Source organism: Megalobrama amblycephala, linkage group LG17, assembly GCF_018812025.1.
Source record: "Megalobrama amblycephala isolate DHTTF-2021 linkage group LG17, ASM1881202v1, whole genome shotgun sequence".
In the NCBI taxonomy this organism is placed as follows: domain Eukaryota; kingdom Metazoa; phylum Chordata; class Actinopteri; order Cypriniformes; family Xenocyprididae; genus Megalobrama; species Megalobrama amblycephala.
In genome coordinates, this window is record NC_063060.1 from 8706076 (window position 1) to 8733297 (window position 27222).

At 37.9% G+C, this 27222-nt stretch overlaps 2 protein-coding genes and 3 non-coding genes across 6 annotated transcripts in view; 1 reads left to right on the forward strand and 4 right to left on the reverse strand.

Annotated features, from left to right (window-relative positions):
- Nucleotides 1-981: 981 nt before the first annotated feature.
- ncapd2 (non-SMC condensin I complex, subunit D2) lies at nucleotides 982-17048 on the reverse strand. The gene is made up of 32 exons (XM_048162763.1): nucleotides 16888-17048; nucleotides 16423-16550; nucleotides 16253-16328; nucleotides 15930-15988; nucleotides 15656-15831; nucleotides 15094-15239; nucleotides 13384-13511; nucleotides 13159-13282; nucleotides 11535-11682; nucleotides 10926-11123; nucleotides 10697-10831; nucleotides 9819-9906; nucleotides 9503-9716; nucleotides 9302-9420; nucleotides 8916-9122; nucleotides 8586-8760; nucleotides 8413-8497; nucleotides 8193-8329; nucleotides 7318-7450; nucleotides 6929-7004; nucleotides 6299-6502; nucleotides 5679-5836; nucleotides 5465-5570; nucleotides 5175-5298; nucleotides 4628-4783; nucleotides 4169-4346; nucleotides 3976-4070; nucleotides 3807-3887; nucleotides 1834-2017; nucleotides 1561-1711; nucleotides 1367-1474; nucleotides 982-1261 (listed from the first exon to the last, which is right to left on the reverse strand). The coding sequence occupies exons 2-32, from the start codon at nucleotides 16538-16540 to the stop codon at nucleotides 1182-1184; spliced, it is 4167 nt and encodes a 1388-aa protein (XP_048018720.1). The 5' UTR covers nucleotides 16541-16550; nucleotides 16888-17048; the 3' UTR covers nucleotides 982-1181.
- Nucleotides 7541-7860, reverse strand: LOC125252023. Its single transcript, XR_007181118.1, has one exon. It is a non-coding gene; the product is annotated as a small nucleolar RNA U85 (small nucleolar RNA).
- LOC125252022 lies at nucleotides 11198-11494 on the reverse strand. The gene has a single exon (XR_007181117.1). It is a non-coding gene; the product is annotated as a small nucleolar RNA U85 (small nucleolar RNA).
- Nucleotides 15305-15619, reverse strand: LOC125252024. Its single transcript, XR_007181119.1, has one exon. It is a non-coding gene; the product is annotated as a small nucleolar RNA U85 (small nucleolar RNA).
- A 3981-nt stretch (nucleotides 17049-21029) lies between the features above and the next one.
- ece2a (endothelin converting enzyme 2a) overlaps nucleotides 21030-27222 on the forward strand; it is a 105507-nt gene continuing 99314 nt past the window's right edge. Inside the window, exons 1-2 of one of the 2 annotated variants that reach the window (XM_048162481.1) lie at nucleotides 21030-21187; nucleotides 21427-21590. In XM_048162481.1, the coding sequence (XP_048018438.1) occupies nucleotides 21431-21590 (160 nt within the window). In that variant the 5' untranslated portion in view covers nucleotides 21030-21187; nucleotides 21427-21430. Of the gene's footprint in view, nucleotides 21591-27222 lie in introns of both variants that reach the window. The other variant, XM_048162482.1, reaches the window with a different exon arrangement.

Consider the following 27222-nt stretch of genomic DNA (forward strand, 5'->3'; position numbering starts at 1 on the left):
CCATAGAATTGCCCTACACCGGATTCATTCCAATCAGGCCAAAAACCTAGGACTAGTTTTTGATTTTTCAAATATTTGCAAATAATTAATGAATGATTTGATTGACAGCATTGGTTCTTGAGGCAAAGTTGTTCAGCATGAGGAGATCTATCAAATGATATGCATATTTTGTGAACCTGTGAAACACCACGGGATTACCGAGGCGTAAAACTCGTTAGCGCCAACTAGTGGCCGATTTGTTTCAAAATTCTCACAGACCTGTTGGACGGTGAGTCAAACATGCCCACCGAGTTTTGTTCACGTCGGACCTCTGTTAACCTTGTCTAATAGGTGCTCAAACTTCATTGGCCGATGGTGGACATGTTTTTTGAGATATGCCAATGTCCTCATAGGCTATCATGGCCCCTTGGACTAAGACAATTTCAAGTCGATCAGATTAACGGTTGCGTAGTTACAGCTGTTTAAGTTATAGCGCCACCTAGTGTCCCAGTTATAGCCATTTTAGAATAAGTGACTCCGCCCACATTGTACGTTTTGCCACCCCTTGGTGACCGTGAACCAAAATTTTGACTTTTGATAACTTTTGATACTCAGACTCCAGAGAACATGTCTGCACTGGTTTGGTTCCGATCGGGCGAAAAACCTAGGACTAGCTCGCGAAAATAGGTTTTTCAAAAAACCCAATATACCTGAAAATTTCGCCACTTGAGCCTGGGCCTAACGGTTCAGGAGTTATGAGCCATTTTGTACTTTTGACCGCTGTAGTGCCCCTGTCAGGCCGGTCGGGGTGAGGCTTGGTGACGCTGTAGGCGGTATGAGTACTACCAGCCCTCAAAGTTTCAAGTCTCTACGACTTACAGTTTGGTCTGCCCGATCACTTTTAGGGGTAACAGTTACAATAGGGTTTCAACGCTACACGCTTGGACCCCTAATAAAATAAAATATAAAAATTGTATATACCAACATAAACCTTCAGAGCCATTTTTGTGGTTTAAAAATGTTTAATAAAATAAGATTATACCATACTGATGGTGACTAAAACACTTAAAATTACAACAGTCACAGACATAATCTGTTTAGATTAGATTAAATGATAAAAAGGTATAAAACAAGACTGAAAAGCAAAGTGAAAAGCAAAGCAAAAAAAAACAAACGAACCCCCACAACAACAGAAAGAGTGCTCAGTGTCTGAGACGAGTGCGTCGTGTGCGGGCGATGGGTGTAGTCACTTTAGGAGTCTCACTCTCAGCCATGACAGCATCTGCAAAGGAATCAGAATGAAGCATGTTAATGAGTGTAAGAACTCTGCTGAACATTTAACACTAAGAAAAAAAGAAAGAAAAAAAAGATTGTGAAAGTGACCGACCCTCTTCCTCCTCTTCATCACTGGTGAAGGTGATGGCGGGTTTGGGACGAGAACGAGATTTTCTTGGGGTTACAAGGTCACTGTCGTCCATCTTCGGTTTACCACGACCTGAAGGATATGAAGATGCATAATGAGATTCAGTTTAGAGCAGAATTATTTATTGTGTTTGTGAAGAAGTTGCTCGAACTCTTCACCTCGTGTGGTTCTGCGAACACTCTTGGGTGGCAGTGGCGTATGTAGGTTTTGGCTCTGTGTGTCTCCCGTCTGCTGTTCCTCACTCTCCACATTCTCCAGCCCTTTAGTGTGAACAGCCGTCAAACGCTTCTCATAGTCTTCAACCTGAGCCTAAAACAAATACAGCTACTTTTAACATACTAGAAAAAATAGCAACCGGTCACCAAGTCCCAATCAATGGTCGTGTATGTATAATACAACGTTTTGCCACCACACATTCGCAAATGTAGTACCTTAAACTGTTGTTTTGCTCTTCTACGGAGTTTGGCCGCAATGGACAGGAGAGGCTGATAGACTCCAGGCTCAGTGAGTTTATCACTGTAACAGTCCCAGCACTCCTGCAGCTTCTTGAAACCTCGCTCACACACAGACAACAGGGAAAGAGACATGGCTAGATCTGCCCACTGACGCTCCGTCCTGCAGACAGAACAGATCACACATAAGAGGGAGAGTCGGACTTATCTGTCAAAGCAGCCCAATCTCACAAAAGAACGGTTGCTCTAACAATATTTTCCTGTGCACCACAAAAACAGCTCTCATTGTCCATTTTTAAACTTGATTTTGGGGAACGACATCAGCCTATGTTATCTTTGGACATCTTTGAAGTAGGGCTGCAACAACTAATCAAAATTGATTTAGCAATAATTCTGACCAAAATACAAATTTTGCTAAAAATATTTTTTTGTTAGAAATTAATTATAGGTTTAAAATATATGTAACAAGTAATCGCATTTATGAAACCAGTAAAAGTAAAGACACTATTGTTGGAGTAGCCCATTAAATGTAATATAATTACCATGTTCAGACGAGTGAATGCTTGTGTTCTTCATACCTCGTACAAGTTAACATTTTGTTCTTTCGGTTTTATTTTTAATTTTTGCTTTAAAATAGTAAGCACAGTTTTTAGGTTTCAAATAGAATTTGTATTTTAACCCTTTTTTTGCTTACAATGTACAGCATAGCCAACAGATACCTACATTCACTATATTTGTTTTCTTAGACTTTATATTACATTGTTTGGAAGACGGCATTGGGCGGGATGTGGAGTAACATTGTTTAAAATACTGGATTAAAATAAATTAGAAAAAAAAAATTCTTAAAATGTATAATAATTTTAGATTTCATCCGATTAATCAAAAAATAATCGGCAAATTAATTATCAAAATAATTGTTAGTTGCAGCCCTACTTTGAAGTACACAAAATAATGGAAGAACTATTTTCATTGTGAAACCGTAGCCTAGAGAGAATCGTGCAGAAAGACGAATTGCACATTAGTCGTGTTTCCATTACAGATTTGCACAAAACTTTTTGCGCTATATTTTGTAAATGTCGATAAACTATTGCAAAATGATGGTATTTCCATTAACCGATGTTATACGACAAACTCTCGTGATGAGTAATTTTCTAAAAGATACTTCTTTCTGAAAGCATTATTTGGAGCGTCGTATTTGCCATGGCTTCTGGAAGCCATTCTCCCTTATATGCTTCCATGGGTGCTTTTCAATACTCCAATGGATGCTTCCTCATTTCTTCGCTCCTCCATCCTGTGACCTGGAAACTGATCAAAGAAAACCTCGAAGGCCATTTCAATTCTATAAATGCACCGCGAGGTGAGGAACGAGGAGTGAGAAAGCTCCCTGAGGAGCTATGTGCGAGGATGCACAGGTGCATAGACATCCGATACCATTAGTTCCCATTATATTAATTAATGGTTAAATAGATTAATACTATTAGTATTAGATGTCAAACTTCAACATGATGCTGATGACACTTCAGGGATCAAGAATATCCCAATACACAAATAAGATTTCCTTTGATTAACCCATCCTCGTTTTCTTTTCTTGCATCCTCCCGTCGCATCTATGGGGTGTAGCTGAGGCACGAGGAAAGAGATGCATTAAAAAAAAAAAAAAAAGAAAAGCACCCAGTCTCGTCTGTACAAACATACGTGCCATCTTTAAAGAATGATGATGTGACTGTACGTCAGGTGACCTAAATGCGAAAAAACTTTTCATTGCAGTTTTGCAAAATATTCCTTTTACGAATTGCATGAAAAACCACCTCATGTGAGGTGGAAAATCTTTTTTGCGATGTTTGGGAGTTTTTGCGAAATTGGCGTATTTCCATTGAACGTAATTTCATTTCGCAATTACAATTTGCGCAATTTGAGGGGTAATGGAAATGCATCCATTGTCTGATACTCACTTTGCTGTTCTGAATCGTTGGCACAGCTTCTCCACTAAACTCTCCGTCTGTCTCTCTTTAGTGATGTAGGAGAACAGTTGTCTGAGAGAGAAAGTTAAAAAGAAGAGATTTATCATGTTTGTCATGCAGAATAATTGAAACTGCACTAACAGCATTAATGATAGCTCACTTCATTATGGTGTTGAAATCCTCCTCCTTCATTCCACGTTCAGGATCAGATAACCGGCTGATGATGTCTGGCAGCAGGTTGTAAATGGCATTGTCCTGAAGATATAGTCAGAGTATTATATATATGGGGCTTCTCGTTTTTGGAGGTATGATGAGATGAGAGGGAGAAAGCAGAGCTGCAGTGGAAAAGATACCTTTGCAGAGAGCTCATTAAAGAAGTTGAGAGCGAGGCTGGCAATGTGTGGCTCGGGGTCCAGCAGGAGCACTGCAACCTCACTGACCTGACCTTTGACCTTCATCACGTCCTTCAGCACCAGCTGCGTCAAAACCGTGATGGCGGTCAAACGCACAGATGCATTTTCATCACTCAACCTTAAGACAAATCAGTTACAATACTGATCACCACAAACCACCACACAGTAATAAACATTTCAACTTAGCCCTATGCCAACCAAATAGTGAAATTACTTCTCTGCCTAAATTAGTAAAGTGCTTTAAATCGAAATGAATCAAACTTTAAAATGACTACAATGTAATTTAGTAAGGTAGTAAGAATAATTAATTTCTGGAGCTACTGATTATGTAAAACATTCCAAGACCGCTGGTAGTTTTTCAGACAGAAATTCATGCGAGACCTTTTGGCTTGGAACTACCTGGCATAAAGGTTGGGTGTCCAGGGTTCCAGGATGTTGGGAAAGCGGACTGTAAGGTCACCAAGAGCAACAATTGTGTTGGCTCTGATAACAGGAAGTGGGGATTTCTCCAGCACAGTGAACAGCAGCCTGATATTGTCTTTACAAACAGAAGGACTAGAGAAATAATGTTAATGTTAATATTGCTTGCCCAAAGAAACAAATATTACACATTATCTGTTTAAAAGTTTTGGCAGTAAAGAAAATCATAATGTTACAAAAGATTAGCCATAACAGGAGTTTAAGAAATAAAAAAAAAAAAAAAAAAAAAAAAAAAATATATATATATATATATATATATATATATATATATATATATATATATATATATATATATATATATATATATATATATATATATATATATATATATATATATATATATAAAAAAAATAAAAATGGACCCTTTGAGCATAACAGAATCAAATGAAAAAATAAAATAAAATAAAGACAACTTATTGGCCGCAAATGTTTTAACTGTAGCGTAAAATATTATAAAAAGAAATACCTGATCATCATATACTGAGACAGAGCCAGACAGGCAGCAGTAGTGAGCTGAGGGTGGGAATATTTTCCTGGAGAGCTGCAAACTTTCACCAGCAGAGGTAGAAATGCATTCAACATGTTCCCTTCTGCAAAGCAAAAATAATAAAATAAAGTAACAAAATAACAGAGCAACAGTGATCAGGTAAAAAAAAAAAAAAAAAAATTGTTCAAGAACCTGTTTATAAAGATTACATTTCTGCATTCCAAGCTAAAATGTCAAAATAGTGAAATAGTTTTATTAGAAGGGCTCACCAGCTAATAACTCAGTCTCACAGATCTTGCGGATAAACTCCGCCTCAGTGTCCTCAGCTGAAGCGCCAACTAGCCCGAGCTCCTCCTCCACACAACTGTCATTAGCCTAGCAAGAAAAGGCACAAATCAGTCAGCAGCAGTATGATAGAACAGCACTTTAATGTGATTTTGCAGAAAACAGGTAACAACCGATCAGAGGCCTGTCTTTATTAACCTTTTTGTTGGCAGGTGCCTTCTCTTTCTCCTCCTCCTCTTCCTTTTCTCCTCTCCTCCTCCGTAGCTCCGAGCTGACACTCCTCTCAAGGTGAGACACCTGCCAGAAGGCCACAGCTCCACACAGTGACAGCACCTGGGCCAAGCTCACACAATTCACTAGAAAAAGAACGAGAATGTTACTCAATAATAAGAAGCATGAAAAAAATAAATGCTTGGGTCTCTTATGCTCACCAAGGCTGCAATTATTTGATCAGAAATACAATAAAATAGTACAATTCTGAAATACTGCTACTATTTAAAATACATTTACCATTTTAATACATCCTAAAATGTAATTTATTCCCGTGATGGCACAGCTGAATTTACAGCAGCCACCACTCCAATCAGTGTCACATGATCTTTCAGAAATTATTTTAACATACCGGTGCTTAAGAAACATTCTTATCAATGTTGAAACAGTTGTCCTACTTAATATTACTATGTAAACCAATTCTTTGAATAGAAAGTTCAAAAGAGCATTTAGATGAAAGATTTAATTGTAACAATGTCCCTGCTGAATAAATTCTTTTTTTCCTTTCTAAAGTTATGCATTATGCAAAAAGTTTGTGTCCACATTACCTTGCTCCTCAGAGCCCTGAGACTCGCCTTCCTGCAGTTGTGCCTGGTTGGGCTCTCTTCCCTCTGTGATTTGCTCCAGTAGGAGACGAGCAGAGCGCTGGAGGAGGCGGGAACACAGCTGGTCGGGTGACTCTGCTAAGTAGTAGATGAGACGGACAGCCTGTTCCATGAAGGTCTGCCAATGGGGGTCAGACTGGACTACTCCTGTTCAAATGAAGATACAGCCATTACCAAACAGGAGAGATGTATGAAAGAGAACTCAAGATGAGAAGAAATAAGGAAATGAGAGAAAGACCATGTTACATGATCCAGCATCAACAGATTGAATCACCCAATCACAAGCAGACAAAGCTAAATACAAGTATATATAGGTTCTATGAATCTAGGAGACATAACGGTGGTCAGGTACACGTGTCCACATCACATTTGAAACATAAAAGTGAACACATCCTTCACAAAGGACCACCTACTCAGATGAAACGAATCACTGGGGGAAATGTGGCAAAGCATGGGCTTTAAAATTTTTGGTACGGCTTTTTAACTCACACTTTTGATCAGGTCACCCAATACTAAAGCTAAAACGAGGTGTAAACACCACCAAAAAAAACAAAAAAACAAAACCAAACATACCATCAGCAATGGCCTGGGACAGACAGCTGAAGAGATGATGGTCCATAGGAAGCCTGAAGGGGACACCCTTGGATTGCTTAAACACAAGAACATACAAGTCAGCATATTAGAATAATTTCTGAAGGATCATGTGACACTGAAGCCTGGAGTAATGGCTGCTATACATTCAGCTTTGCCATCACAGGAAGAATTCTCATTTTAAAATCTTAAAATAATAGTTAAAACCTTTATTTTTAAATTGTAACGTTTCACAATACTATAGTTTTTACTGTATATTTAGAAGAAAATGCAGCCTTGGTGAACATAAGAGACTTTTCAAAAACATTAAGAAAATATTAATGACCCCTATCTTTACAATGGTAAGATACATACATAAAGTGTATACATACCCTCACATGGTCAGTTATATTAGCGATGGTGATGAGTGCGTCTCGAGCCAGCAGATAATCTTCAGCAACCTTCTCACCCAGAGCAACAGAACAGAGTGTGTCCAAATTACTCAGAACCACCTCCCGCTCAGCACTAAACAAAAAGTATATACACAAAAAGTTAGACAAAGTAAAGTACACCATGCCTTAAAATATTACTTAATCAGCATGACAAAGACAGGAATGCCCTCAGATTACCAAAGAACCAGCTCATAGCTCATTGGACATTATAGAGAACGGAGTTTCGACCTGTGCCCCCCACACACACAAACAAATACACACACGCACGCACAGACACACACACACACTATGACCACCCTTCCCATCTCTCTCCTGCATTTCTCTGAAGGAGAGCTTGAGGGGAAGAACTCTTAATGTAGGCCAGCCCTTACAGCAAAGCAGCAAATCTCCACTGCCCAGCCAAGATTACCAGCCAACAGGAGCACAGGAGAGCTCCGACTCTTACCCACTGAGCTCACATTCGCCTTGGTCTCATCATTGGGCAAGATTATTATGCTGTGACATTAAATGGTTAGTTCACCCAATAATGAAAAGTTAACCACACATAGGCAGCATTGTCATTGCACTTTTCAAAGCTCTGAGAAAATTAGCAATGATGTTGCTGCCTATGCGTGGTTCAGAAACTTCTCGGATTTCATCAAAAATATCTTAATTCGTGTTCCGAAGATGAACGAAGGTCTTACGGGTTTGCAACGACATGAGGGCGAGTAATTAATGACAGAAATTTCATTTTTGGGTGAACTAACCCTTTAAATCAGTTCAACAGATTTAATGACTAACACATCCAGGAAGCATGAAGAGTTTAACAGTCTCACCGTGCTGCCATGCCCAGCAGTAGCACTGCAGCTCTCCTGTGAAGTGCTTTAGTCTCTCGTTTACCAGAGAACCTCTCCCACAAAACTTGCACCACTGAAGTCTGCAGGGCACTCTCATTGCTGAAAAACTCCTGGACCTGCACCGAGAAAAGAAAAACAACAACTGTCAAAAGTAGTAGTATGGGATTGACTGCTTACACGAGAAGCTAAAGACACTCACAATCTCCTCCAGACACTGGATGGTCCCCAATGAAGCATCGACCATCAGCTCTGACAGGCTGTCCACTAAAGTCTGAGCCTTAGCTCTGATGGACAAACACAAAAGACCATTTGAGCTACAGTACATTAAATTGTTCTCTTAGCCTTAAGGAGCAAACCAAAATGTTTGCATACCTGGTGTTGTCACCGTGAGGGTTGAGGTACAGGCGTCTGTAGGCCTGGATGACAGCGTCCTTGATTGTAACATCAGTGGACCAGACCAGAGGCAGCATCTTTCTGACTCCACACACGGAGTTGGCCACACTAAACTCAAATGCTGTGACACAGAACTGCACAGCTTCCTGCACAACTGAAAGAGGGAGACCAACCAGAGAAAAATTTATGTTTAAAGTCATGATGAAACAGTAGTAGCAACAGATGTTATCTTCTGTATTGTGATGTATATTTTAGGAAAACAAATTACCGAGGAGAAGAAATAAGAAAGAGGAACTTCATAGTAATTACCTGTAGTAGTTTTCCAGTACAGCATGTTGTTAATGACAGCAATGGCTCTTTCCACTTGTAGAGCAAAGCTCTCTGTGTCTTTCAAGTACTGAACCAACATCTCCTGCTTCTTTAGTTCACTCTCTTTCCCTTCATTGACTTCACCCTCTTTCTGTGGGGTGAGTGGAGCATCGCTCGCCACGGTCTCAGGTGTCTCCTGATCTGGGCCTGAGAGGAGAGAGAGATACACATCATACTCATGTTTTTATTTGGACTAAGAACCCTATCATCTAATCTAGGCAGGTGGGAATGAACAAGTTTCTGTCTGTCATCATGGTGCACCTCAGCAAGATGCTTTAATATGGAAGTTATTTAGAAGGCTATTCAAAGTATCAAATAACACATACCCTTGAAAAGTGTTGCAAGTGTGTCGATGAGCGTTTCTGCATTCAAGTCAGCCAGACCTGAGAAGAATGCCGACTCTGGGAACAGGGAGTGTGCCCGCATACACAGACTAACCGCCTTCCTACACACAGTTAAACACCACACATTGCATGTCTATATGCAGAAATAAGGGTTTAAGAGAATGGGTGTTAATTCACATGTACCTGTATTTACTTTCTCGGAGAAGCTGCGCAATTTGGATAGCAGTATCCCTGTCGCTTCTTTTCTCCTCTCCCCCAGTCGTCTCCTCCTCCTCCTCCTCCTCTTCTTCTTCATTATCATTTTCTTCCTCACTTCCAGGCTCCAGCTGTGCTTTCACGGTTATCTCCACCTCAGGCTTCATTGCGTCCCAAAGATCGGCTGCTGTGATGACTGCAACTACAAACAAAGCTTAAAATCTTACATCTGGACACAAATTGATAGTGACTCAGACTATAGCTGAAGACTGAAAGGAGCAATTCAATTAGAAAAGCAACATACCAGGCACTTGCTCTTTCTGGGCATCTCTCATCTCTTTTAATTTGGCCATCTCCTTATCCAGGGGCTTTTTTAGGTCTACACTGCTTAACTTAACATGGAGAAAACAAAAGCAGGTACATTTAATGTCTGTTCAAAAGTTTGAGGTTATAAATTATTTTTATTTTTTTTAAAGAAGTCTTAAAGGGTTAGTTCACCCAAAAATGAAAATTCTGTCATTTATTACTCACCCTCATGCCGTTCCACACCTGTAAGACCTTCGTTAATCTTCAGAACACAAATTAAGATATTTTAGTTGAAATCCGATAGCTCCATGAGGCGTTTTGTTTTTTGGTGCACCAAAAATATTCTCGTCACTTTAAAATATTAATATTGAACCACTGTACTCACATGAACCGATTTAAATATGTTTTTAGTACCTTTATGGATCTTGAGAGAGGAAGTGTCCATTGCTCCCTATGGAGGCCTCACGGAGCTATCGGATTTCAACTAAAATATCTTAATTTGTGTTCTGAAGATTAACGAAGGTCTTACAGGTGTGGAACGGCATGAGGGTGAGTAATAAATGACAGAATTTTCATTTTTGGGTGAACTAACCCTTTAAATGCACACCAAAGCTGCATTTATTTGATCAACAATGCAGTAAAACAAATATTGTGAAATATTACTAAAAAAATTACACAATTCTTTGAATAGAAAGTTCAAAAGAACAACATTTATTTGAAATAGAAACCTTTTTGTAAAAATGTAAACCTCTTTAAATGTCACTTTTGATTCTTCAAATTCTTTTACTCAGCAAAGGATATTTTAAAAAAGGCTTACTGACAGCAAATTTCAACACTAGAGTTTCTACCAGATGTTTTAATTGCACATGTTTGTACCTTGCAGCTGTAAGGGTTATGAGCAATGAAGGCAGCCAGCAGCTGGATGGCACTCTTACACACATGGACAGACTTATCACCCAGACGCCCGACGGTCAGCTCCATAACTTCAGTGTACCTGCATAGTGGCAAGGCCTGTCAGAGAGAGAGAAGGGAGATGAATTATCTCTCAAGAAAAATACAACTTATTTTCTGTTGGCCTGAAAGGGGGGACCAACAAGCCACTCACCTTACTGTTGACAATACGTGCATAGACCTGCAGCACACGTGCTCGGACATGTGAGTGGGCATCATGGATGTGCTCCTGCAGTGTGTCCAGAAAGCGATCTCGGCCAGCACGAGCAGAATCATCCAGTTTATCACCGGACAAAACCCGGACCAGAACCTCCCCGAGAACCTCACACACAGCCACTCGCAGACTCGGACTCTGTCCAAACAAACACCATGTTAACATTTTTCTTTTTTGCTCTAGTGTGCGTTTTATAGAAAAACTTTAATGGTTGCCCTCAGATTACCAAAGAGAGAGCTCAGCGCCAACAGAATTAATGCAGAGACCTGAGGCTCAACCTGCGACCCACACACACACAAAAAAAACAAATGTAAGCCTCCTCCTTTCTCCTTCCCTACATCTTCAAAGGATAGAAATTTAAGAGGAAGAGGCTTGTTGAATGTAGGCAGGCCCTTACAGCAAGACAGCAAACCTTCACTGCCCAGCCAAGATTACCAGCCAATGGGAACACAGGAGAGCTCAGACTCAAATTCAGTGGGCTCATATTCGCCTTGGTCTCATCACTGGGCAAGAATCCAGTGATGCAAAAGAGAACATGTGTGACTGTACCTCTCCATCCAGGTGTGTCAGGAGAACACTGATGTTGGGGATCATGGTTTCGGGTACCAGAGTACTGAGTTCCGACAGAAAGCTGGAGAAAGCCTTCACACCTGAACCTTCTCTAGCTAGTTCCTCACTCGACTTTTGACCAATCTCTCTGAAATACACACATGGAGATTTTGAATTGGATGAAAAGCATCAAGATGAGCAGTACAACCAAAACGCTATATCATGGTAATGACATGTCATATTAAAAATATTACTCTGCTTGTAAATTCATACCCAAAATGTTATGCATTTCAAAAATATATAGTAGCCTGATAGACTACTCATTGAAGTATATGCGCAAGACATCACTGCCGTTGTCAGAGCGCGATCAGACCTCACGAATCGAGTGATGAATGCCGTTGGACATAGTGGTGTATTAGAGGTAAAAAATTATATAAATACTGTTCGGTTTCTCGCACAAACCGATCGTTTCGTGTCTAAGGACATCAATGTCACATCACGGGCCACAGGGTTTAGCTCGAAACGAGCATATCGGCGCGTCCAATATGAGCGCATATTAGGCTATGTATTATATAAGCAATTAAAGGCTCATTATTATGATCTATATGGTTTAATATAAACGCGTGATTAGTCGACTAAATCACTTAAATGAATGACAACTAGTCGACTAGAATATAGCTTATATAGAAGGGTCTTTGAAAGGTGCCCTAGATTGTTTTTTTACAAGATGTAATATAAGTCCTAGGTGTCCCCTGAATGTGTCTGTGAAGTTTCAGCTCAAAATAAAAAAATGAATTTTCTTAACTGCCTATTTTGGGGCATCATTAACTATGCACTGATTTTTTCAGCACGGCCCCTTTAAGAGATGCGCTTCCTCTGACCCACGAGCTCTCGATTTATAAAGAATGAAGTTGTGTTTATGCATTATACAGACTGCACGTGTTTAAAAATGAAAATAGCAACGACTCTCGTCTCCGTGAATACAGTAAGAAACGATGGTAACTTTAACCACATTTAACAGTATATTAGCAACATGCTAATGAAACATTTAGAAAGACAATTTACAAATATCACTAAAAATATCATATCATGTCAGTTATTATTGGTCCATCTGCCATTTTTCGCTGTTGTTCTTGCTTCCTTACCTTGTCTGTGCACAGATCCAGCCGTTAATACTGCCTTTCCTTGTCTAATGCGTCGAATGGGCTGGCATTATGCAAATATTTGGGTCATACATATTAATGATCCCGACTGTTACGTAACAGTCGGTGTTATGTTGAGATCCGAGTGTTTTCCGGAAGTCTTTTAAACAAATGAGATTTACATAAGAAGGAGGAAACAATGGGGTTTGAAACTCAATGTATGTCTTTTCCATGTACTGAACTCTTGTTATTCAACTATGCTGAGGTAAATTCAAATTCTGATTCTAGGGCACCTTTAATATTTACTTAGACAAAGGAGGCCTTGGAGTCAAAAAGGGTTGAGAACTATTCATGTAGACTATAATTATCCATTTTATTTATTTGTAACCAAAGTCTGGTTGAATCAGACTGTAAAGCACAATCTATATACACAGCAACACCATCCAAGTATATGAGTAACACCAAAAAGCCTTAAATTTCACCTCATGATCTCTCCAACGATGGCCTTGACCCCGTACTCTGTGCTCCAGGCAGCCACAGCTTGTGCACACACTGATGCCAGCTGCTCAAAGTGCTGCAGGAGCTGAATCACCTTCACACATGCTCCTGTACAAGACATAGAGAGCATATTCAAGACAACACACTCAGCTTAACATCTACAGAATAGCCAACCCCCTTGTGGGTACATGATGTGCATATAAACCCACCCAACATGTGATTGTATTTCTTCACCATGATTCCAAGCACATGAATGATGGTGTCTCTGGTGGACTTGCTCTTCATATGGCTTATGGTGGGGTTTTCCAGGAGTTTATAGCAACAGCATGTCACACAGCTACATAAACGATGCAAACGAAGCAAAAATAAACGACACTTGTGATCAATGAAGACAAAGTTTAAAACATAACAGAGCAAGGGGGACTGACAGTTTAAAGGGTTAGTTCACCCAAAAATGACATCTTCTCATTCAAAAACCCATAAGACCTTTGTTCATCTTCGGAACACAAATTAAGATATTTTTGATATAATCCGAGAGCTTTCTGACCCCCCTATAGACTGCAATGTATAACCACTTTCAAAACCCAGAAAGGTAGTAAAGACATCGTTAAAATAGTTCACGTGACTGCAGTGGTTCAAACTTAGTGTTATGAAGCGACGAGAATATTTTGTGCGTTATTTTTGTTTTTGTGCACAAAAAGTATTTGTCACTTCATAACATTAATTGAACCACTGTGGTCACATGGACCATTTTAACAATGTCTTTACTACCTTTCTGGGCCTTGAAAGTGGTAATTGTGCTGCACTCTATCAGAGGTCAGAAAGCTCTTGGATTTTATCAAAAATATCTTAATTTGTGTTCTGAAGATGAACGAAGGTCTTATGGGTTTGGAACGACATGAGAGAAAGTAATTAATGTCAGAAATTTCATTTTTGGGTGAACTAACCCTTTAAAGGGAACCCCTGGTGTTAAGACTTGTATGGCTTAATATAACTTAAATGATGTCTCTTACTGAAATATGTAGTAAAAAAAAAAAAAAAAAAAAATTAAAGATTTAAATTCAAAAAAAAAAAAAAAAAAAAAAAAAAAATCCACATCGTTTTATACATATTTTGGATAAAGGGTGGCACCATTTTGTTTAGGTGCACAGTCAGTGATGTCAAATGGTTGTGCTGAGCAAGCAACTGGCGCTAACTGTTGCTATTTTTAATCACAACAACCCGAAAAAATACAATATGATGCCACATTGTGTGGCTTCTGGCTGCAATTTTCAGTCAAAGGGCAAAAGGAGAAGCGATGCAAGTCTTCACTGCTTCCCTAAGGATTTATTAAAAAAAAAAAAAATAGAAAGAAAAGGGGAAGATACCTGTAGATGAACAAAACTTCCTAAAGACCCACGTCTCTGTTCTCTCCACTTTAACCCTGATGACTTTGAGGCTTTTAGTAGACCACAGGTGAGAAATTGCATCTCCTTACAGCAAACGCTCTTCCTCTCGGTTAGCATCGGCAAGCAATTGCCACAGAGATACCATCCATTTTGTCCCATTCTCGCCTCCTCAACCCTCAGATCGTCTTCGTTTTGATATAATTCATAATTAACTGCTTCAAAGTTTTCATCCTCACTAATTTCACGCTCTGGCTCAAAAAGGCTGCACAGAAGACATAGTTGTGACACAGTGGGATCAAGTTAACGGAGCCACAATCAGTGCAACCATTTGACGTCGTTGACTACGCACCTAAACAAAATGGCGCCGCCCTTTGTCCAAAATATGTATAAAACAATGTGAATTTTTTAAATAACGCAAGCCTTTAATGGGGTTTTCACTACATATTTCAGTAAGAGACATTATTTAAGTTATATTAAGCCATACAAGTCTTAACATCAGGGGTTCGCTTTAAGAGCAAGACAGTGCATTACCTGACAAACTCCTCCTCTACTAGAGACAGACTCCACAGAGTGCGAATGTCCAGCTGCAACAGTTGAGTCAAACATTGAAGAATCGTCTCTCTCTCACTGTCCCATTGCAGGAGACCTTTTCCAGCAACTTTATCCTTCTTACGACCCTGAAAGAAACAAAGATGTTTAATATGTTGTACACACAACCAAAAAGCTCAGAAGCAACAGTTGTTGCCCTCAGATTACCAAAGAAAAGGTTCACAGCTGGTTGGCCCATTAGGAGATGTGACTCTTTGCTAACTGATACATTTACACACACTCAGGGACACACACACACACACACACTATAAGCTGCCAAATCAGCCACAAATGTCCATTTCTAAAGGAGAATTGTATTATGAAAGACAGCTGGCATTGATATGGGTGGGCCCTTACAGCAGCGCAGCAAATCTCCACTGCTCTACCAAGATTACCCACCAATCAGAGAGCAAGAGAACACAAGATCCCAGCCAATACGCTCATATTTGCCTTTTTATCATCACAGGGCATAGTATAAACACTCATGAAAAACTTAATAGCATACCTTGCTGGGTGCAGTGACGATAGTCTCCCTGTATGAGTCGCTCTCAAGCATTTCTGTGAGTTTGCAGAGCAGAAAAACACTCATTTTCACAGCGTTGAGCTGCTGTTTGCGGTCCACAGCTGACAGGGAGCCCGACAGGAGTAGAGTCGGCAAGGAAACCGACAGGCCCCTGACCACTGAGAACAGAGCATTGTGATACATTGTGGGAAATACAGTTGATCAATTGCAAAGTTATTTAGAAATGCTAATTAGTTCGACTATGAGAGATACCAACCTTGTATCAGCAACTCCAGCATGTCTTCTTTCACCGCCACATCCACTGTGCGACAATGTCTAAACATAATCAGAAAATTATTTTTAGAGAAAGTCATGGCAACACATGGGGTTACTGTTTAACAGGGCTCATAACATAGCTGTAAATATTCTTTTTTTCCTCTCTCTCATTACAAATTTGGTTCTGTTTAATGCCCATATTGGTTTCTTGTCATGTAAAGTTTAACTGCGACTAAAACATAGGCTGTATAACAAAATTGGTGTGCACTGTAAAACTGAATAAAGTTGATATATAAAACTTTATGGGAATATGCCCACACGTACTGCAAAACACTGTATGCTGTGTCAAAATGCTCCAGGATGCACAGGGGCCCTTGACTTCTCAGTGCTGCTTTAAAGCCTTCGTAAGAGACAGAATAAAGTAATTACTCCACTACAGATCAGAGCATATAAAATGTAACTTACACAGATTAAACGAGCTCAGCAGCACTTACTGTTGATGTGAGACGGGAGCTGTTTGGCAGACAGCACATCCTGAACCACATACTGGTTAACAGCACCAGACTTCACGAGATCATCCAAACAAACCGGCACCATAAAATCCCACGACATCTCTGTACGCCTAAACAACCAGCAGTGAATATAAAGGTTTAACGTTATCTGTAGGAACAAAAATCACTAGAACGCAGCAGCAGAAAATACACACGATTAACGTTACATAAAGCTCGTCTGCCTAGTTTACAGAAGCCTTCGTACTTATGTCGTTTAACATAATCGCAAAATAAAGGGGGGAAAAAAGAGTTTTATCAAACCAAAACAAAATGTTTGTTTTGTTTGACACAAGGGTAAGCTAACATGCTACGCTAACCCACAGTATAAACACACATAAATCTAATTTCCTCTAGTAAACGACACTTTCCAAGATTTAAAGAAGTAATATGACATATTCGAAAACCCACCGTGTAAAACGACCGATCTATTCTGAACAGCTCCTGACCAGATGAACTAATCCGTGGAAAGTTAACTTGGTTGACTGAACGGTTTGAGTCGCAGCTTTGAATTTCACACAGCGCGCCAAAGGAAGTACGCCATCACTGACTCCGCCCACTCACAAGCGTCACGTTCAACTGATCGGTAGAGGGCGCCACACTACCCGAATGCGAATTGTGGTGGTTTCGAGATTTTTTTTAAAACATTTTTTTTTTACTTAAAAATAATGTAAAAATGCTACGTTAAAAAGTTACTAAGTTAATAAGTGGGTAAGTAACCTTACCACATACGGTAATGTGGCAATTAAAGACAACTCAAGCAATTTTATAGTACAATGAATGTTGTGAAAAACCAAAAACAAATATTTTGTAACAACAACAACAACAAAAAACTATTAATTTTGAAAGTATATATACGTATAAATTTATGGTAAAATAATGCTTTATAAGTAAAAAGTGCTGAAATTTCCAAAAAATCTCTGTGCTAACCATCTCACTTATGTTTGAGTGTCTTGTCTGCATTAGTTTATGTTCAAAGCATTAATGTATTATGTTTGTTATTCTTGGTTTTTTTTATTTGGTTTTTTTTATTTTACTCTTTTACCCCCAGTCTCGTTTTTGGTACATTGTATCAACAATTTACCAAGTCTTTACAGGACCATCATCATCAATGAACATCGGAATAACAATGACTGCCAATAAAACATTGACAAGCTGCAAACAGTGCAGATGAATCCTGCTATAAAGAGAGACAATCAAGCTTTAAAAGGCTGATAATAGTCTTTATGGGCAGTTAGGAAACTAAATGATGACATAGTGTCGATTTATTGTGATTGGAAGCACCTACAACTAAACAATCGACAATAAATCAGTAGTAGCAGGACAGAGATGCAAGAAACAATAATTGTGTGCAATGAAACATAATTTATTTAAGGGTTATTTTACCCAAAAATTAAAATAACGTAATTTATTACTCACCCTCATGTCGTTCCACACCCGTAAGACCTTCTTCGGAACACAAATGAAGATACTGTTGATGAAATCCTATGTCTCAGTGAGGCCTCTATTGAGAGGAAAGCCATTCAAACTCTTAAGGTCCATAAAAATACTAAAACATATTTAAATCAGTTCATTTGAGTTCAGTGGTTCTATCTTAATATTATAAAGCGATAAGAATACTTTTTGTGCGCCCAAAAAACAAAACAAAATGATGACTTTTCAATAATATCTATATGGGCCGATTTCAAAACACTGATTCGGAGCTTTACGAATCGAATCAGTGAATCGGAGTGCCAAAGTCACGTGATTTCAGTAGTTTAGCGTTAGCCGTTTGAGATCCGAATCAAATTCGAAACAAAATCGGCAATCGGCCCATACCTATTGTTGAAAAGTCGTTATTTTGTTTTTTGGCCTGTTGATTATCGGAGCAATCGTGTAGTGATTATATTCACCAACAGAGGGGGCTGTGCAGCTACACTTGGTCGCGCGCGCAGCTGTTCATGAAGTACAGTCAAATATCAAAATAAACATTGTTATCGGCCTCAAGGTATCATTCTATTCCTGTTAAACTAAAGTAATACTGTTTGTATGTGTTTTATAACAGGGCCTCAACAGGGTGTGGGATTGTTTTGCACAATTTTAAACGTCCACAAATGTTCCGCAGTCGTAACGCAGCAATTTTCACACATACAATAACGTGGTGAAGGTACACTCAGATAAATAAAAAAAAAAAAATAATACACTTCAACTTAATTTGTGCTTAAAATTAGTCTAAAATGTACGGAGCCCCTAAAGGGACATGGTAGTAGAAAAAAAAAGGGAAGGAAGGAAATTTTACGTGGTGGTGGAAAAAAATTTGGGATGGGAGGAAATTTTTTTTTTTTTTCAAATCTTTTGCGTTCCCACGCAAAGATGTTTGCGTTCCCTCGCAAAGTTATAATCGTTCCCTTGCTGTGAACTCGGACAAACACTTCCTCTTTAATGTCCCGCTGGCTGGCAGTAGTGTTTCAGTTAGTAACATACGTTAATAATGCACACAAATAATGCGCGGCTCATAGAGTTTGAACTTGGACTCAAAAATGAAGAAATGCAGTCAGTGCTTATGTCAAGCAGTTCAGTTGGCAATATATTCACAGATTCGAGCTTCCCGGATTAGTAACTCGTGAGCTAAACGTTGTTAAAAACACAAATACAGCTACTTCCAATCATAGTAACCTAGACAACAAGCTACAACAACCCAATTTCCCTCAAATGTGCTTTATAATAAATTGGTCTCTATGAGCAGGCGGCGGAGATACACGCCTGAAGGGACCGTCTGAAAAGTGCAAAACCCAACACTTAGTTTGATAAAAAAAAAAAATGCATAACGTTTATGATTATTAATTATTAAATAAAATAATATAATAATAACTTAACTGTTATTAGTAAAAATATTAAATAAATTGTAATGCCATCAAATCCAGTAAGCCATTATCATGCAAAAGCTGTTGTATGTAAGCTGTGTACCAACATCATTTGTGTAAAGAAGGCCTTTAAGTGCTACTTGCCAAACTAAGTGTTGTAGCACCTATAACCAGCAGGAGAGCAGTGATGTATGAACTGAATTTGGTGCCAGTACAGAATGTTACAGTGAAGTTGTTGAGTATTTTTCGTAATATAAAATGAGCAAAAGGGTTTCAGGTTTTGCACTTTTCAGACGGTCCCTTCAGGCGTGTATCTCCGCCGCCTGCTCATAGAGACCAATTTATTATAAACACATTTGAGGAAAATTGGGTTGTTGTAGCTTGTTGTCTAGGCTACTATGATTGGAAGTAGCTGCATTTGTGTTTTAACAACGTTGAGCTCACGAGTTATTAATCCGGGAAGCTCGAATCTGTGAATATATTACCAACCGAACTGCTTGACATAAGCACTGACTGCATTCATTTTTGAGTCCAACAAGTTCAAACTCTATGAGCCGCGCATTATTTGTGTGCATTATTAACGTATGTTACTAACTAAAACACTACTGCCAGCCAGCGGGACATTAAAGAGGAAGTGTTTGTCTGAGCTCACAGCAAGGGAACGATTATAACTTTGCGAGGGAACGCAAACATCTTTGCGTGGGAACGCAAAACATCTTTGCGAGGGAACGCAATCTTTGCGAGGGAACGCAAAATATCTTTGCGAGGGAACGCAATCTTTGCGAGGGAACGCAAAACATCTTTGCGAGGGAACGCAATCTTTGCGAGGGAACGCAAAACATCTTTGCGAGGGAACGCAAAACATCTTTGCGAGGGAACGCAATCTTTGCGAGGGAATGCAAAACATCTTTGCGAGGGAACGCAATCTTTGTGAGGGAACGCAAAACATCTTTGCGAGGGAACGCAATCTTTGCGAGGGAACGCAAAAGATTTGAAAAAAAAAATTTCCTCCCATCCCAAATTTTTTTTCCACCACCAAGTAAAATTTCCTTCCTTCCCATTTTTTTTTTCTACCATCATGTCCCTTTAGGGGCTCCGTAAAAATGCAATAATAGTTACAAATAACTTAAACTTAAAAGTTTTAACTTTTAACTTTTTTTTAAACGTTAAAAAGTTGTAAATTCTGTATACAGTATAAACAGCTTGTGAAAATGAAAATATTAAATTCAATAATGAATGTTAAAAAATTTGTTAAATGCCATTTTATTAATCTTATATTTATTTTGTTTTATTTTTGTAGGCCTAATGTAATGTGCTTTTGTAAAGTCATACTTAATACTGTTTTGAACTGCTTTTGCAGCAGTTACTATGAATAGTGTAATAGTTTTTTGGTGAATTGTATATTAAAACCAGACCAAAAATCCTAATAATCAAACTAAATCCTAATAATTATGTAATAGTATAAGGAACCCACAGCAATTAAACATTCAAAAATGTATTGCCCCGGTTTTTCAATTAATATATAATAAAAAAAAAAAGAGATTTCTATGATATTTTGACCACTCAAATAGGAAATGTCCCCGGTTTCCATTTCAGAAATCTGGTCACCTTAGTGTAGAACGACATGAAGGTGAGTAATAATTGACATTATTTTCATTTTTGGATGAACTAACCCTTTAAACTTTTATTTTGACATGGCGTCACGATGACCACGCGAGGTTAGAGTGCATGAAAACACACACGTGGTTTGTCTTGTCAGACTCAGATCTATTTTAAAATACCCGCTAGTAGTTTCGTCCATTCTTTTATTCAGTGTTTTAGACACGCATGTTTTAGTTAATATTAAAACTGATCAATATATTGAGCTGGTAAGAGCCTCTAGATACCGATGTTTATTTTACAGTTTGCCAGCTTCAAACCGCATTTAAACAAATCATTGTTTATGAACCCACATTAAGCAAAATACAGATCAGACCCACTCACCGCTGGGCTTGTCATGGTGATATAATACAAACCTAGTTGATATGACAGCACAGCAATGCATATTTAAGTAATAACAAGCCTGTAATAATTTAATAACAGTAGGACTTTCGATTATATTTTAAAGAAGGATGGAATATTTGCCGGACTCTAACACCAGATATAAAGATGTGGACTACTGGAATGAGCGGTACCGGACGGAGGAGAGCTTCGAGTGGTTCGGAGACTTCACTAAATTTGAACATCTTCTCAAACAGCATGTGGGAACTGATGAAAACGTTCTGATGCTGGGTAAGTTAGACGCTTCAATACAAAAACTACTTTTACCATTTGAAATGTTCAGTATGAGTAATAGCATTTTGTTTTATTGTGCATATTACTTATGATCAGCAGGGGGCGCTACTGCACTTTGGTCACAGTGCAATCCAAAAACACTGGTGCTGCTGTTGGGATGAATAAGAACTAAATGTTAGCAAAAACATACTAGGTTCATCTTTAATGAGCAAGTTATGATAAAATGTGGCTCACGCATGAATCCAGAGATATATATTGATCATTCTCCGCATAGTAAAGGTTTATGTGGTGATTGTTTAATGGTTGCTAGCAGAAGTTGCATTTTAATTAAAGTCACCATGAAATCAAGACCTTATGCGCCAGAGAAACAAGCGTGCAGCCATCTTTAGAATTTTGTCTTCGAACTTCCGTTTTTGCGGTAGCTCTGCATATTTCTATGGCATCGCTGTCCAAGAGTAATTAGCTGGTGAAGTGGATTTACTTATTTTAGAGTTAATGGAAGTTTTGATGAGCATATAATGTTTGAAGCGGATGTCATAACAAATATCAGTAGAGCTGGAAGATTTTAAAATGAGCAGTTCATTCATAAATCCGTAAGATCTAAGTTTTGCAGTAGCAGTCCGTGGAAGCCATGGATGAAAGAATAAAAAAAGTTAATTTTGAGTTTATATCTCAAAATTCTGACTTTTTTTCTCACAAATCTGAGTTTATATCTCACAACTCACAAGAAGGAAAACTGAATTGTGAGATATACTCGCTATTCTGTCTTTTTTCCTCAGAATTGCAAGTTTATACCCCCATTCTGACTTTTTTCCCTCAGAATTGCAAGTTTATACCCCCATTCTGACTTTTTTCCCTCAGAATTGCAAATTTATACCCCCCATTCTGACTTTTTTTGCCCTCAGAATTGCAAGTTTATACCCCCATTCTGACTTTTTTCCCTCAGAATTGCAAGTTTATACCCCCATTCTGACTTTTTTCCCTCAGAATTGCAAATTTATACCCCCCATTCTGACTTTTTTGCCCTCAGAATTGCAAGTTTATACCCCCATTCTGACTTTTTTCCCTCAGAATTGCAAGTTTATACCCCCATTCTGACTTTTTTCCCTCAGAATTGTGATATAAACTCACAATTGCGAGTTATAAAGTCCGAACTGTGAGATATAAATACAAATGCAAGATAAAAAGTCAGAATTGTGAAATAAAAATGATATAGGCTGTTTAAAAGTTATCTATGTAAAATATTATAGTTTTAAATATTATTTCATGCTGTAACTGCTATGTATGTATGCCCCCTATGAACTGCATATGTGAATATTATTTAGACTTACTGTTTACTTGAAATTCATGCTTTAATGGTAGAGTAATTATTGCAGGTTTCATCAGACTGTGACTTGCAACATATATGTTTGCATTTAGGGCGTCTTCAACAATAGTATTCTATAAAAATGAAGAATGAATGCATTCTGATTCTGACATCCAAAGGCACAACAAAACATTTTTCTCTTATTCTGTGGATTTTGCCCATATTCCACCACTTGTTACTGCTATTTTTCTGCCACCACCATGCACAAGTGACTGCAAGTGACATAACTGTGACGTCTGATCCAAATTAGTCTATAGGAAGACAGAACTCAGTGAGCACAGTGCTGAAAAGGGGCAGTGCTACATAAGGTCTATAGGGGGAAAAAAGGCTTTTGCAACTTCCCTTTTTGTTTTTATATTCTAGTAATATTGATTATTCAGCAAATGCTTGACAGTACAGTTCCTACTGGGACGTCCCTCTTTGGGTATCCTGGGATCGTGTTACTTGCTCAAGGGCATGTTGTTTATGCAGGAACTCCTTCCAGGGTTTTGAACCTATGACCATATGCTTGCTCTTCCAGGTTTTTAAAAGCACGTAACCCCAGGAACCTAAAAATATGAAGAAAACTTCATCACAAAGAGGAGTTAAAAAATGATCTCCTAACATTTGGTTGGTCTAGACAAGGAACCTTGGTTTCTTGATACATTTTCAACATTTATACTCCCAAATGTGTTATTTAAGAAAAAAAGTCAGGTAGACAAAAAATTATTTGTGTTGAACATTCTGCAGGATAGTCTGGTAACAGTAGTCTTTCGAGTTGCTGCAGCGTTGTAGTCCGACTCAAGGGGGCAGTGTTGCTCAACTCACTCACAATATGGATTATATATTCAGCTGGTGCTCTGTTGGAGATGAGTGTGGACCTCTGACATGCTCTCTGAGCTCCAGATCTGTTCTTCAACGCAATGACACAAGTTCCCATCCCCCAAGGGCTGCTTCAGCTATATCTCAATCTAATTACCAACACTTAAACTGGCATAATAAAAGCACATTAGTTTAGGGGCTAGTGTAGGTCAATTTGAGCTTAAAGGGTTAGTTCACCCAAAAATGAAAATTCTGTCATTTATTACTCACCCTCATGCCGTTCCACACCCGTAAGACCTTCTTTAATCTTCGGAATGCAAATTGAGATATTTTTGTTGAAAATGCAGGGCTCCGTGAGGCCTGCATAGGGAGCAATGACATTTCCTCTCTCAAGATCCATAAAGGTACTAAAAACATATTTAAATCAGTTCATGTGAGTACAGTGGTTCAATATTAATATTAGAAAGCGATGAGAATATTTTTGGTACGGCAAAAAAAAAACAAAAAAACGACTTATATAGTGATGGCCGATTTCAAAACACTGCTTCAGGAAGCTCCAGAACGTTATGAATCAGTGTATCGAATCAGCAAAGGACTTACAGGTGTGGAATGACATGAGGGTGAGTAATAAATTACATTATTTTCATTTTTGGGTGAACTAACCCTTTAATTTCATGCAGCTTATAGAGCCTGGATCAATGAAATGTGTTCCTAACCTAGCGTTTAAAAACCAGTGAGTAACCTTGGAATTGTAATGCTGTGTTTTAGTCTGATGTGGATAGATTCTGGTTAGTTAGATCAGGGGTTTTCAATCTTTTAGATGCCACGGACCCCCAAACATGATCTTCCTTGTGCACGGGACACAGATGATCCTCAAATTTAGGCAACGGCAATGATATGTTTTTATGTATAAAGACCAAATGAATAGTGTGAAAATTAATATTATAAATGTATATAATTTTATTTAGAAAATATTTAGTATCATGTCGCATCATTGCATTTTCTACTCATTATAGTACTGTACTGTTCGATTATTTATTTATTTCTATTTTAATACATTTATTTTAATCAAATTTATTCATTTTTTTATTTATTTATTTTAACATTTTATTTATTTTAATACATTATTAATTTATTTTATTCACAATTGTATTTATATTAATCATTATTTTTAAATCAAAATGTTTTATTTATTTAAATTAATTTATTTGAATCTTTTTTCTTTTAATTTTTTTTCTTTTCAAATATATTTAAATCATGTTCTATTTATTTAGTTAAAATGTATCTTATTTTTGTATGTAAATCTTATTTTTGTATTATAGATTTATTTTTTACACTGTTTTTCTCTAAACTTTTCCCTGGACCCCTTATCACTTCCTTGTGGCCCCCTGAGTTAGTTGTTCGACTTTGCCAAATGAAATCAAAAACCATTATTTACAAATGAAAAGCACTGAGTGTTTGATAAACGTTGTATAAATGATTTTTTGGAATACTTATACATGAATAGATGTTTAAAGAAAAAAATATGATTTGATTTCATCAGCTCAGTGAGGAAACACCCCTCTTCTTTTCTGTTTCTCTCTCTTTCATTCTCTCTCCCCACACAGACACCCTTTCTGCACCCACATCATGTTCCCTCTGCAGTCCACCCTCACAAACACAACACGCTCTGTGTGACCTTTCTCAAGCGGGGAACAGGGCGAGGAGTTCTTACGCACACCCTTCTCTCATGTGCTTCACTTGTGACCTCTGACATTATTAACATAATGTCTTTTCTTTATGTAAAGCACCACTCTTTTACCTCTAAATTGCTGCTGAATTGAATATTCTGTCACTTCTTTGTTCATCTTATGGTTATAAAATGTTTATTCTCCATCCAGCTCTTTTTTTCTTACTCTAAATTGTTGCAGAATAGTTTGGGATTGTGTTATATTGTGTTATCTTTGGTAATGAAATGTCTTCTCTCTCTCCACCCATCTCTTTCTCAGTCCTCCTCTTGTGTGTATGTGTGTGTATAGTGTCTAATGGATCAGGGTGGAATTAGACCGTTTATTTAATTTTTCAATGCTCAAGGATACTACTCTCTTAGAACTGCCACAGCAACATTTGTGTCCTCCCTTACCCATAATGCACTGGCTCAGGGCAGATTCCTGAGCAGGCTGTTAAGGCTGTAGTGTGTCTCAAGTTTCTGTGGTTGTGTAACGGTTTGTTGCATGAGGAGAAGTGAATTCCCCTCAGTTAACATTAGCAGATTTTGTCACACACTCAAAAAAATAACTCTTTGAACGAACATAAAAAAATCATGGAAAGGATTTCCACATGATTAAGTTGCTTTATTTCAGCATTATGCAATTCTGTTATTCAAATTTAATGTACTTACGTAGGGTCAACTTAATTTATTAAGGTTGATTCAACTTATTTACTATGGTTGGGCACAGCTTGAAAAAACAACTGACTAAGGAAGAATCTATGTAAAATAGTTATGTCCAACTTACTCAATTCAATCATGGACAGTGGTTATTAGGTAAAATCCAATAGAATCAACCATGTTAAATTAACTAGAATCAATTGTGTTCATTTAAAATAAAATAAATAAAAAGCAATAAATAAATAAAAAATAAATAAATTGTTTTCATATACATTGATTTGTACAATTAATTCTTCTTGTTTAATTTTGTGATTTACATAACTTTTGTGATGTTTTGTGTTAGAAATCTAGATGTGATACTGGACTCATCCTAAATTGCCTTAACCAAAAACATTGGAAAGCCTAAATTGATCATAAGTCCATTGGTGGCAATGGATTTACAATCAACATAGGCTTACAATGCTTTTGGGAAATGCAACCCAGAGCACTGCCACAGTGATTACTTTCTTATTAAAGTAATTTGAAAGTTTGTTAGCAGGTCCTCAACCTAAGCACGAGTGCAACAATTCACCACAATGGTAACAACCCTAAAACTATTAATTAACAGAAACGTTTAAATACCAACATAATAGAACAGTAAACATTAAAAAGTCTTTCCATTTTCTCATCTTCCTAAAAACTGCTTAAAATAACACTTTATTTCAACATTTACACTCCTAGTTCAGCCCCTTTGCAAAGCATGATGGGAAGTGAAAATCCTGTTTGAGTCCTGTTTGGGTTTACTTGATTGAAACATGTTATTTCAATATGAAAACATCAAGTTAAGTCAAAGAGTAATCGTTTCAAGTCAATTTAACATGAATCAATCACATTTAAACCAGAAACCTGATACAATGGTGTTGAATCAAAATAAATTGTTTAAATAAAGTGAACAGCATCAAAAATCATTTTTTTAGTGCAGGCAGAGGCAGATCCCATCATGCCTTTCATCTGTATGTGTACATGAATCATATAATATGGAAAACTAGATCTTATTTGCTCTGTTAAAATAAGAGTTTGATGTCTACTATAGATATAGACTTACCTCCTGGTCC

What these genes read in the sequence shown, in the direction of transcription:
- ncapd2 (XM_048162763.1), bottom strand. Translation starts at nt 16,540, where the DNA reads ATGTCGTGGGATTTTATGGTGCCGGTTTGTTTGGATGATCTCGTGAAG. An exon ending in GCTGGAGTTGCTGATACAAG is followed by an intron (nt 15,832 to 15,929) that starts GTTGGTATCTCT and finishes CTCTGTTCTCAG; the next exon opens with TGGTCAGGGGCCTGTCGGTT. An exon ending in TCTCAGTATATGATGATCAG is followed by an intron (nt 4,784 to 5,174) that starts GTATTTCTTTTT and finishes TTATTTCTCTAG; the next exon opens with TCCTTCTGTTTGTAAAGACA.